This window comes from Solanum tuberosum, unplaced genomic scaffold (assembly GCF_000226075.1).
Source record: "Solanum tuberosum cultivar DM 1-3 516 R44 unplaced genomic scaffold, SolTub_3.0 scf00106, whole genome shotgun sequence".
Taxonomy (NCBI): domain Eukaryota; kingdom Viridiplantae; phylum Streptophyta; class Magnoliopsida; order Solanales; family Solanaceae; genus Solanum; species Solanum tuberosum.
Window position 1 is genome coordinate 1,635,925 of NW_006239032.1, and position 13,101 is coordinate 1,649,025.

Here is a 13,101-nt window from a genome sequence, read left to right on the forward strand (position 1 = left end):
AAAAGTTATTTTGATTAGTTAGTTTTCAAGTGAACTATTTTTTCCATTCACAATTTTTTATTTATTTTCAAATATTATATTCTACTTTCTATTAGCAAACACCTACTAAAATTGCGAGGAAATTTTGACTGAATTTCCTTGGACATGTCTAACGACGTAGATAAAGATTTGATTCGAGAAATGTTGGACTTTTTTTAAAAAAAAAATCCAAATCTAACTTAAAAACTAAGGAGCTTCATCTTGAAAAAAGCAGTGGCCTGTCTCTTGAATAAGCACCAAGAGTCATGAAACTAAAGAGTCCTAATTTTAACTTGTTCGAACTAACATGAAATATAGCATAGAAGAAATTTAAGAGTCAACTGACATAACAAAGGTTGAAAAGTTTAGCCACGACTAACTATGATTCTCGTTTCACTGCTCAACAAAGCCCTCACACATTTATTTATTTACACTACACCCTGGTGAAATCATCAAGAGAGCCACTAAGATCAAAAAAGGAAGTTCAGCTGGCCTTTGCAACAGGGAAGTGCAGTTTTGTGATAGAGTTCTGAAGAAAACTTCTCCCACAAAATGGATCTGGGCTGTCAATATCAAAATCCACAACGCTAGACTGTACCTCGCTCGACGAAGGTGTGATATTGCTATCATCCAGAGGATGGTTACTTATCTGAGAACTCTCTCCATGTTTACGAGCTTGCTTCTTGTCTCTACCCTTGCTCCCTCGTGACGATTTGCCATTGTTTTTCTGCTTATTCTTCCCATTCTTCTTCTTGCCACTCTTATGGCTTTGTCCCTTGTTTGGGTTTGGCAAATGTGACACTGATGTTGGAATAGGATCATAAACATCTGGAGCCCACGTTACCGTCAGCTTCCTCGGTAGACTGCCTTGTTTCTCACGGCCACCTTTTATGGCAGATACAAGCTTCAAAGGAGTCTGTGAATAAATAAAACACAGAAGGAAAGAGAAAAAAACAGGACTGTTAACATCTGCAGTTACTTGATTGCTCAACCGTGAAACAATCGCCATTTAGAGTCGCTCTCTGTATCTGAAACAGCAGTTCTATGCTCCAGTGCTGTTTCCACTATACTGTAACTTCAGTGTATGATACAACTAGCCACATTGCTTACAATACAAATTAAATCCAAGAAAGCCAACAAATAATGGCTTGTGGGAGTCATATTGCTGACAACCCCAAGGAGAATGCAAAGACCAGAAGCAGCATACCAGGGAAAGGTGGTCAGAGTATAACCAAAAATGCAAAAACCAATATGTGGGTATGAATGAATATTTGTGTGTATTCACTGTATCCTATTCTTTTTTAACAAGGTATATTGTACTCTATCTGTCCCAATTTATGTGGCACTTTATCAAACAGTTTAAGTTTGACTGAGGGTTTGCGCATGGAATCTTCAATTTTTTTGAAATGAAATTTATATATTTGTAAACTACATAAAAAGTACTATAAGTCACAATAATTGATAATTCAAACTGTTTAAAAGATCTATGAAAAAATAACGGTCAAAGATAGACTTGTTTGAATCTCAAAATTCGAAAAGTGCCACATAAAATGGGATAGAGGGAGTATTTCTTTTACCAATATGTTTTTTTCTTTTCTTGATATAATACATAACCTATTCATGAAAAATGGATAGCAAAATGAATCCTACACTGAATCGACCATAACCAACACATATCTCAGAAGAAACTGAAACATGGTACACAAACCATTGAAAAATCCTAACAGTAGTATTCATGATGACCTAGTACTCAATGTCAAAGTATATAAGACCGAGCAACTAAAAACCAAAAGCAAGTCATGGTTACAAACAACTCAAACCAAAAACTTAATCCAAGAAAGACAGGAAATTGTGGTTTGTGGGATTCAAATCAATAATTACCCCAAGAAGAACAGCTAAAAACCGAAAGCAACATACCACAGAAAATTGGTCAAACCAGATCCAAAGAAGGATATAAAAAGAAGGAGAGAGTGAGTTCATTCCTACGTTTCAAACAATCATTCTATATAATAATCATATGTAATACACATCCATCCCTGAAAAAGTAAACGAAGAACCAATCCACACAGACTAACACAACAAACCTTACCATTAATACTTTCTTTTTTAATACTCATGTACCTCACCATCAACACTTCACAAGTAGTATTTAAGATTACCACCAACTCAACTGATAAGTAACATAAAGCAGACAACTGTTGATTGTCTTAATGAAAACAAGATATATGTACGTATTGGCCAATATATTTTCACGGATAACAAATAGGCAAAAAGATCAAGAAGTCCTCTTTCATAATATCAATACACCAAGGATAAGGAACTTGATGAACATTATTAAAGACACAGAAAACTCACTGGCAGAGATATGGAACGTGAGTAAGGCAAATCAGGAGATTTAGCATCAGCACCATGTGTCATTACTTCAGCATTCATGTCACCCTCTAGCTCCTTCCCACCAAATTCTGCAGGAGGCACGCTAATACCAGAGCATGGAAATGTTGCACATTTGATCAAGCATTTTACAGAAGCATTACCAGAGTCACTTCCATGGGAATCTTTAGTTACATCTTCCTTCACAGTCTCAACATTGCACTTATCATTTGAGTCTTCAGCATCCTGAATATTGAGATAATCAGTGAAATGGTGGCCAAGATCATTTACAGAAAGACCACCTATATTTCCAAAAGCACAATATTGCGTCCCCTTTGATGACTTGCAATGAACGCCTACATTTTCAGACGCCGACTTGTAGCTAGCAGGGCAATCGTCCATCAATTACAAAGAAAGCAGCAAAGACCTGCCAAAATATGCAAAGAAAATCTAAGCACAATAGTATCAAGAACGATCATTTGTAGAACTAATGTAGACAGAAAAAGGAACTGCATTAGCAACAAGCTATGATTTTCTCTGCAATCTACGATTAACCTTTGAACCTTTAATATTCCAGCCATCTTGCATGAGCTGAAACAGATCTAGAAAACAAGGAATCATCAAACCAATCAAATGCAGTAATTACTTCTATACAAACCAGTCTATTCAATAAAATCAGATAAGGATCTTACATGCCATTCAGATGCATCAAAAAACCAACAATCTACCCACAAGGTTTATGAAATAAGAATGATCAAACAACTTTTAAACGCACAGGTAAAAATGGGAGAAACCCAACCACCACCAGTAGCAAATCCTGCATATATCATGCGCCAGTTAACTTTTGTACAGACCATGTATATATAATAAGTCATAAGAAATCAACTAAATATCTATAAATATTTTATTGTGAAGCCAGGATGTTCCTGGGTTCAGATGAACTCATAGATTAATTGGATAAGCCCCTGGACATACCAATATACAGAATTTACATATATGCATATTTTACATGTTTTTACACTTAGATTAGATTACTGTGCATATGGTTATGTGACTAATCTATGAGCCGTATATAATATATGAAATTGAATTCCTACTACATAAATTGCTGTCACATCCTTTAGAGACCTTCTAGATGTATATTACTTACTCCCTGCCCCGTATCTCTTTTTCTATAACTTTACGTATTAAATACTAAGCACCAGCGAACCACATGACTGATTGCGATACAGTTGGATGGCTACTTTAATTGTAAGCCCAACCACTTTAGTTATGTGATTGCTCAGAGTCTTTATTAAATTACCATTTTATTCTTGTTTGTCGGGCTGCGTTTCATTTGGATTCTTAGATGCTCCTGTTGCTCTGTGATTGGGTTTAAATTCTTTTTCATTATGTACTTAAGTATGGATTCAGTTGCGATTTGATTATTAATCTATGCTTGTTTCGATTAATTATTATTGTTGGATTTTTCTATTTATGTTATGTAATAAATAAGGTTCACTTAATAAGGATAAAATTAAGCATCGGTTACAGATCTTGAGTTTTTGGGTGGTGATTCTTTATTTTTTAATACCCGAGATGTCCGGGCTAGCTTGCGTGCACCTCGACTAATTTCATGAATACCTATCACATCCCACCAACAACATGTACCAAGTAACTTAATCCACCAAGGCTAAAACAAAGACAAATGAAAAGAAATCACCTAGTGTCTCCTTTCTTTAAAAAAAAAAAACTCTTCCTCAAAAAGAAATCACCTAGTGTTTTTGTCTCTGCTAGGATTTGAACCCGAGACCTCATGGTTCTTAACCCACTTCATTGACCACTCTAATATTTCCTCTTTCTACTTTCTTTCCTATAGGTTTGTAAATCCTTTTAGATAATTGCTAATCATAGGACATTATTGTATCATATTTGACTTTCTTCTCCGCTGTGTACAAAACATTACAAACGAAAAAGGAACAATTAATGATACATATATCGCGTTTGACAAGACACAAATAAATGAAAATGAGCAGACATGGACGCATTTTAACAAAGAAATTCACTTATTTGGGCTAATGTGTTACAACTTCACAATTGCAGATGGATGATTGCTATGATCCAATAGATACACACACATCAAAAGTACAAACGAAAAACAATAACCTGCATACACATAAACATCAAACTATGTATTTAAGTGGAGAAGGGTAGAGAGGCGGGCCCATTATCCACCGAGTTTAGAAGGTTGTGATTGGTCCAAAGGGCGGGTCATAAACGGATTTCTCGGTTATCAAAAAATTTGCTTGTTGGATTAATTATTATTGATGGATGTTTCTATTTATGTTATTGGATATATGGTTTGCTCGATAAGGGGAAAATTGAGCGTCAGTTATGATCTTGAGTTTATGGGTGGTGATTCTATAACCCATAATATATAATCTCTTTGTTTCAATTTGTTTGTCTTATTTTTCTTTTTAGTTTGTTTCAAAAAGAATGTCTTGAAAATTCTTCAATTCCAACTTTCCACGTAACATGTTTAAAACCACAAGATTAAAGGACACTTTGATACATTCTAAATTATCTTTAGTTTAAGACCACAAGATTAAAAAGTCTTCTTTACTTAAACTTCATGTCAAGTCAAAAGCAGACAATCAAATTGAAGCGGAGGGAGTACAATATTTTCTTTTTCTTTAATCCTTTCTATAGGTTTCTATAGGGAGTACAAGAGAACTCTCACATTCAGAAACTGAAAGTGACGAAAATAAGGATGCTACGATGGATGTGTGGATATACTAGAAGAAATAAGATTAAAATGAGGATATACTAGACAAGGTGGGAGTGACTTCGATGGAAAACAAAATGCATGAAGCGGAATTAAGATAGAACAAACATATGATGAGGAGAGACACAAATATCCTAGTGCGGAGGTGTGAGAGGTTCTCTATGGATGGATTCAAGAGAGGTAGAGGTAGACCAAAGAAGTATTGGATGAGGTGATGCAGCTCACTGAGGACATGCTCTTATATAGAGAGGTGTGGAGGTCACAGATTCGGGTAGAAGGGTAGTAGCTAGGAGTGTTTTGACTTGTTATTCATACTAGTAGTCGTAGTATTACTCTTGTTTCTTGTTCTTCGATTTTTGTTATTATATGTTGTTTCGTGTAGTTTGATCATACTATTATTTTGTTGTGGTATTGTTCTGCTACTATCGGTTGTTTTTATCATTTTATGTTCTTTCCATTATTTATATTACTTCTTTTCCTAGACTGCTTTTATCTTGAGCAGAGGATCTATTGGAAACAACCGTTCTACCTCTAAGGTAGAGGTCAGGACTGCGTAAACTCTACGCTCCCCAGATACCACTTTGTGGGACTATACTGGACATGTTGTTATTGTTTTCTATAGGTTTGTAAATCCTTTTAGATATTTGCTTATCATATAAGATATTCCAATATCACATTTGACTTTCTTCTCCGCTACATACAAAACATTACAAATGAAAAAAACAATTAACAATACATATATCGCTTTAGACAAGACAGAAATAAATGAAAATGAGGAAGACAAGGACCCTCTTTAACAAAGAAAGCCACTAATCCAGTCTATAGTGTTACAACTTCCCAACTGCAGATGGACGATTGCTATCGTCCAATAGATACACACATTCAAAATATAAACGAAAAACAATAACCAGCATACACATAAACTTCAAATCCTGGAACCGCCTGTAAGCCACCACCATAACAACAATTGAAGTGAATAGAAGATTATTCCAAACAACACTAGCCAAATTCCATGCTTTATAATAAATTAACAAATAAAAATCAAACAAAACCAATTTCAGAATATTACCTCTGCGTTTGACGATTGAAATGAACCTTGTCAGATCCTCCAAACAAAGACGCACCAAAGATCACGAACTATACCAACAGATTTGGGAACAAATATCAGGAAATGAAACCGCAATGAGCAATTGGAAAACCGGTGATTCAAAAAAAGAAGTAAACGTTAACTAAGACTATTAGCCCAATCAAATTTTTCCATGTTTTTCAGACGATGAAAGCACAAAAAACCATAGAAAGATGCAGCATGCGGTGGAGTGAATAGATCAAATACAGAAGGCACCGAATGCATTGCTCGATGCTCTTCAACAATAAAATCCCTAATTCAAAACCCTAGCTCAGGGATCAGCTTAGAGAAGATGAAAACCAATAATATTTTCTTTTTTGCGATTTGGAAAGATAAAATCAAACGATTATATCATGGAGATTGGCATCGAAAAAGAGTGAAGAAAGTAGAAGAGCATAAATCGGGCAGAAACGCCTTATCCGGCAAATAAAAAATGAGGAACCGTGCAAACACACGCATACGGTTTGTAGATATATATATTGATATTTTTGGAAAAAGAAAATTCAGTAGAATATGGATTATTTTTTTATAATTATGATATTTGAATCAGTTTACACGCACCTTAATGGATCGACATTCAAGATAGATGACTGATAATTATTTTGGTCTTGCCATAGAAAAATGGTTTGATTTATTTAGATAATTAATGAAGATGAGCAATAGTGGGTAATATATTTATGACTACACAATCATTTGTAATGCTCCAATTTTGGTCGGAAGATAAGATGGATTTAGAAAATCCATCAATATAAATACTTATAAAATGATACTCCTTCCCTTTTAATAATAATTGTTCACTATATTATTTTGAGATGTCTAATTAGGGATGACAATGGAGCGGTGCGGGTTGAGCTTAACGCGCTAAATTTTTAATTCGCTCCACCCCGCATAATAATTTTTTCATTTTCAACCCGCTCCGCATAGACCCCCGCATAATTTTTTTAATATTTTCTTTTTCTAGTTAAGTTTGATACTAAAAATATAATTCATAAAATAAATTCATTTTTCATTAAGTTGTATTAATTTAATAGGATAGTGACTTAAATTTTTATTTTTTAGAGGTCAATTGGAAAACATGTAAGAAATGATATTATTTTTTATTGAACCATTTCATTTATTGTCTTGAATATTTTAGTAGGTTTAAAGATATTATCTTAATAAATAATATTCTATCACTCTTATAACATGTTAAAAGTTAATACTAATAAGTTTGAACCCACATACAATCACATATACCCGCAACCCACCCATCCCGCATTAGTTTTGAAAAAAACCACTTCATGGTGGAGTGATGTTTTTATTATAATACTAGTAAGTTGTATAATATGATAGAAATAATTTTTTAGATATAATGATTCTTTTATTATTGGAAAGTTAAGATGTTAGATTATTTATACTTGTATAATCATGTTAGAAGTTACATTTTCTATGAGTTTCTTTAATCATGTTTGTAATTATTTCAAACTATTGATGTATTTTTATAATTTTGTGTTATTATACTATATTATAAATTAAAAATTTAAAGATCCATAGGGCTTGCGTCCCACGTCTCGCTGTGGTCGTTTAGTTGGGAATAAATTTTAGAATAACAATAAGGATTTCTATTTTTATATAATATGTATTTTTATTTAATGTTGATTGGATTATGGATATAAAATAAAAGGATGGTGATTAAAATTAAGTCGTGAAAAGTCAAAGGGAAAATAAGAAAATAAGGTAAACGAAACTCAATAACGGACCAGTGCCGTGCTAGACTGCTAGTTGCTACTGCTGAGTGCTGAGAGACTAAAATTTGATTTTTGTTTCCCCTTAAAACTGTTAGATCTCCCTTGTATTTTCAACTTGTTCTCCGATCCGATCCGGTACGTATTTGTATTTATATAAATCTCTCTCTATAAATTTGATTTTTGTTCAAATTTTCAAACTTTATCTAGGGTTTGTAATTCATCATTTTCCTGGATTGGTGAGAAATCAAAACGAAATGGCTGCTCCACCTGCTAGAGCTCGTGCCGATTACGATCACCTTATCAAATTACTCTTGATCGGCGATAGCGGTAACTTTTTGTTCTCATTTTCCTTGATTAATTCAAAAATTTTGGTGGTTTTTGCATTTTAGTTGTTTTGTTAAAATGATTGATTCTACTTTCTATGAGAATTTATGGCCAGTTGCTTGCTTGCTTGCTGCATCATTATTGAAATACTGTAAACTGCTAGTACAAAAATCTTTATGATGGAAGCTAATCTAGGGAAGAAGGATTTCTGAACTTTTAAATTACTTAGCTATTGAGAGTTTATTCAAATTTTATTGATTGTCTTGCATTTGAGATGGAATGAATTGGTGTGTGGCGGGTTAGTTCATTAATTCTACTATCTATGACTTAAATACTGAGAAAAAGGTTAGTCCAAATTGTATCTGATAGAAAGCCTATCTATCGAGAAATGTAAGTAAGGACAGGGAAGAAGGGCTTCTGAACTTCAAGTTTAAAGGTAGTACAACTTTAACAACTAGGTGTATTGATATCCTTGAATTTATTGGAGATATTTAGCGAAAAATACTTCTATACTGCAGTTCTCTATGTTACATTAACTATTTACAATGTGCACACTGTAAGCACCATATTATGCCATGCGTGTGTTGTTTGTATACGGGTCACATAAGGTGTGGACTTACAAACTGATCTATGTTATTTCTTGATCCTTTCATCCATTAGTGCTCCCCTTCATGAATCAGCAACCTTTTCCTCAAGTCAAAACTCTTAAAATTAATAAGGACTCCGTCCCAAACTAAAAGATAAAAGACTACCACAAATCGATAGATAATGAGAAGATAAAAGAAGTAAAGATAATCATAGTGCTTTCTTTTTTTTCCTTGAGCTATCATTAGCACTAGAGAGTTTTCGAATTGAAGGTGTTGGAAAATAGTTAGCATGTCAAGAAGAGCTGCTTCTGTAATTCCCACCCCCCTATAGCTCTTTTCTCATTTCACCAAGTAGATGACTTAGTCGACAAGAATATTGGAAAAATCTCCTCAAGCACGATAGTGCTCCTTTGAACAAGTCAAGGAACCACACTGCCGGTGAACTCTAGAATGCTACTGATAACATGATAGTATATGCCCAGCAAATGAATAGCTCAATATTTCTCCCCAAGCTCAATCTTCGACATCTGTTAACGCACATGGTCTTCTATTCAACTCTTTCTGTGTAACTTCTAGAAATTTCCATTTGAAGGTTGACTGCTGAGGGTAAAGTGAGAATAGCTCAATAACTATTCTCAAATTGGTCGATCAATTGGTCTGTTGATATGATGAACATGATGTGTTTATTACTTACTTGGTCTTTCTGAATTTTATCATGTACAACATATGTTTGAATTCTCAGGTGTGGGTAAAAGTTGCCTTCTTTTACGTTTCTCGGATGGCTCCTTCACCACCAGTTTTATTACCACTATTGGGTAGTTATCCTCTCATTTCTTGACTTTCTACTGTTTTTCATTTTCATTATTTTGGTATTTTTCATGAACTGCTTGTGTTTCAAACATAAAGAAAAAAAATGGGAATGTAATAGAAGTGAAACTCCTCCCTGACCCCACTTTGTGGAACTACATTGGGTATGTTGTGAACTTGTAATAGAAGTGAAACTTCACAATAATATAGGATTTCTCTATTTTTTATTTTTCTGCCAATTGGTTCTAATGCAAGTAATTTTTTTCACAGCATTGATTTCAAGATAAGGACTGTAGAACTTGATGGCAAACGAATCAAACTGCAAATTTGGGATACTGCTGGCCAGGAGCGGTTCCGAACAATTACAACAGGTACGCATGTATGTGTTTGCTGTTAATCATTTACCTGAAACATAGAACAAGTCAGGCATCTGTTAAGTTGCTTAGACTCAGGTGCGGATCTTAAGGTCAGATTCTTCATCGCATAAATTTTAGGATTCGGGCGTATGGATTCAAGTGTGGACATGGGTGCTGAGATACGGCCAATAAATGTATATTATGATATATAAAGTATACATCTTGATTCATGTTACCAGTTCTTCTTTAAAAAAAAGTATGTATCTTGATTAAATAAAGGTATTGAACTAAAACTAATACATTTTAATTCCTCATAAATACCTAACATTTTGTTCATATGATATCTCGTGTAATTGAAAAACATTCTCATACTTAGTAGAGCTATATATATGACATAAACCCAAAGTTCAAACCAAATTCTCAATCAATCTATACTTCTCGGTCTAAGATGTAGTCAAAGCACCCAAGGTAAGTTACCAAATCCGTTGTGGAGCCCACACCCATATCGTGTCGACATGGCCACATGGGTGCGACAAGGATTTTGCAGAGTTCGAGCAACATAGGTCATCTGTATGCTGCCTTTAACCTGAGCATATAACCTTACATGAATACTCAGCCTTCTCTTCTGGTAATGTAGGTTTCTATGGTTAACTTAGAGAAGCATATACTTTTTCATGACTGACATAATGCTGAAGTTGACCCTTCGGGGTGGCCCAGTGGTTTGGGCTTGGGACTTCCATGTTGGAGGTCTCAAGTTCGAAACCACTTGTCAGCGAAAGCAAGGGGTTTGCCTTCTGGGTCGAGCTCGTCGCACCGGGCTTGCCTAGTGCGGGTTACCTCTCCTATGTGGTTTGCGAGCTATTGCATAGGAGCGGGATTTTTACCCTGTGCGCACCCAAAGGGTAGCGGCTGCGGGTTTCCCTTGTCATCAAAATAAAAAATAAAAAAAATGTTGAAGTTGTAAAAGAGGACTATCACTTATCTTGAAGCCAACTGCATTTTGCATCAAGAAGAGACCATACCTTACTACTATTCAAGAGTTGTGTTCTGATAAATATACAGAAATTCCATAGAATAATGTTTTACTTTCTGACACTTCGGTTTATCCATCATGTAGAAACTAAGCTAGAGAGAATACCAAAATGTCAACAATAATTGGGAGTGTTTGCTCCATGGATTGCAACACGACTTTGACTGTTGTTGTTGCTCCAACTCCATGGAATAGCTTGCTTATGATTTGCAATTTCCTTCGTTTGAGTATTAAGAATGTAGGAACATAGATGAGATTCGGAGACAGGCATACTGGAATAAATGTTGACCTGTTGAATTGTTCATTATTATTTATAATTATGCTAAGATTAGTGTCTGGAAAGGTTATGGAGCTACTTATGCTCTTATTAGGAAATTGTTCTTAACAATGTTTGCCGGAATACTATGCTGTATTCTTTTGTTAATTATCTTTCCTTTTGGTCACCTATTAATTTGCTTCTTTCTAGAATTTCAACCTGTTAATATCTTTAGTACTTTGCTTCTCATGCAGCTTACTACCGCGGAGCCATGGGTATCTTGCTGGTATATGATGTGACTGATGAGTCATCTTTTAACAGTAAGCTCCACTAGTTTATAGAGATGCTTGGAGTAGGACTTTTCAGTCTGGATTCGGAGTGGTTTTTCTTGCTTTTTAGATGAATGTTTTGTCCTGTAAACCCAGGGTAGGATTAATGGTGAGGGTCTAATCATATACTTAGATATATTTGAGCTTAGAAAGATCCTCCAACCTCTAAGCAAGCTTACCGTTCTCTGGAATATATTTGTTTGCCTTGTATGATTTGTGGTATGCCTCTCTTCTTCATATTATGTGAACTTCCTTTAGACAAATTAGATTAGTATTTGCATTGGTTCAACTCAAGAGTAACACTTGCTATTGTTTAGACATCAGGAATTGGATCCGAAACATTGAACAACATGCTTCTGACAATGTCAACAAAATACTTGTGGGAAACAAGGCTGATATGGATGAAAGCAAACGGGTGTTCTCTCTATCTCTCTCTATCCGTTTGTCCACCATTTATTTGCTCATATCTGTATATATCGCCTTGCTCTGCTATTGTTGTCTCACTTGGTATAAGCCTTCTCTAGGCTGTTCCTACATCCAAAGGTCAAGCACTAGCTGATGAATATGGCATTAAATTCTTTGAGACTGTAAGTTGAACTGATTTTGAGCATTGGAGTTATTTCCCAATAGCACTCATACTTAGGTTCTAATGATATTTTTGTGCAGAGTGCCAAAACAAATATGAATGTTGAGGAGGTTTTCTTTTCAATAGCCCGGGATATAAAGCAAAGAATTGCTGAATCTGACTCAAAAGCTGAGGTATTAGTTTTTAATTTAGAGTCAATCCCCTTTCCCTTTCTGTTTATTGATTAGGAAGAACATCTTTTGTAACTCATCTACTGAGATTGGTGATTATGGTTAATCTGTTGTGATCTACAAGGGCGAAATCTTTGCCCGAATATTTCAACTCTTCTACTACTTCTCCTATCCACTTTCTTGCCTTACACTTGTTGAGTGTACTGACTCATGCTTTCCTGAACTTTGCAGCCTCAGACCATCAAGATTAATCAACCCGACCAGACAGCAGGAGGTGCTCTGTCTGCCCAAAAATCAGCTTGCTGTGGTTCTTAATAGATTGGTGGCAATAAAGATAGGATGATGGAGAATACATTAAACTCTTAAGTTACCGTTGGGTGGGAAGACAAATTAATCTTTGCCATGACATACTTTGTGGAAGCTATATTATATTGCTTGTTTACTATTTCTGGCTTACAAGAGAACTGGAAGAGCTGTTTGTTGTCCTTTTTATCCAGCCTTCTCTGTTTAGCCTCTCTGTTTGCTCATGCTCGAGTGTTCTTCGACTGGATAACACTGTTGTTAGAGAAAGGGGGAATAAGGTGATCGAGATGGAAGATAGGGATTGAAAATTGAAATCAAGTAGACGTCTGACCATCCGAAAACAATTAA

At 35.0% G+C, this 13,101-nt stretch overlaps 2 protein-coding genes across 3 annotated transcripts; one reads left to right on the plus strand and one right to left on the minus strand.

Annotated features, from left to right (window-relative positions):
* Window positions 1–311: 311 nt before the first annotated feature.
* Window positions 312–6,723, minus strand: LOC102604964 (uncharacterized). Of its 2 annotated transcripts, XM_006349457.2 has the most exons (4): window positions 6,222–6,723; window positions 2,749–2,815; window positions 2,374–2,634; window positions 312–934 (listed from the first exon to the last, which is right to left on the minus strand). In XM_006349457.2, the coding sequence occupies exons 2-4, from the start codon at window positions 2,788–2,790 to the stop codon at window positions 503–505; spliced, it is 735 nt and encodes a 244-aa protein (XP_006349519.1). In that variant the 5' UTR covers window positions 2,791–2,815; window positions 6,222–6,723; the 3' UTR covers window positions 312–502. The 2 variants fall into 2 exon arrangements, with proteins under 2 accessions (XP_006349519.1, XP_006349518.1); XM_006349456.2 differs by having other exon boundaries at window positions 2,374–2,815.
* A 1,256-nt stretch (window positions 6,724–7,979) lies between these two features.
* On the plus strand, window positions 7,980–12,942 carry LOC102605529 (ras-related protein RABE1c-like). Its single transcript, XM_006349458.2, has 9 exons — window positions 7,980–8,140; window positions 8,213–8,332; window positions 9,659–9,731; window positions 9,994–10,094; window positions 11,620–11,685; window positions 12,012–12,109; window positions 12,219–12,281; window positions 12,361–12,453; window positions 12,682–12,942. Exons 2-9 carry the CDS (start codon window positions 8,260–8,262, stop codon window positions 12,763–12,765), a joined length of 651 nt encoding a protein of 216 aa, XP_006349520.1. The 5' UTR covers window positions 7,980–8,140; window positions 8,213–8,259; the 3' UTR covers window positions 12,766–12,942.
* The last annotated feature ends 159 nt before the right edge of the window (window positions 12,943–13,101 follow it).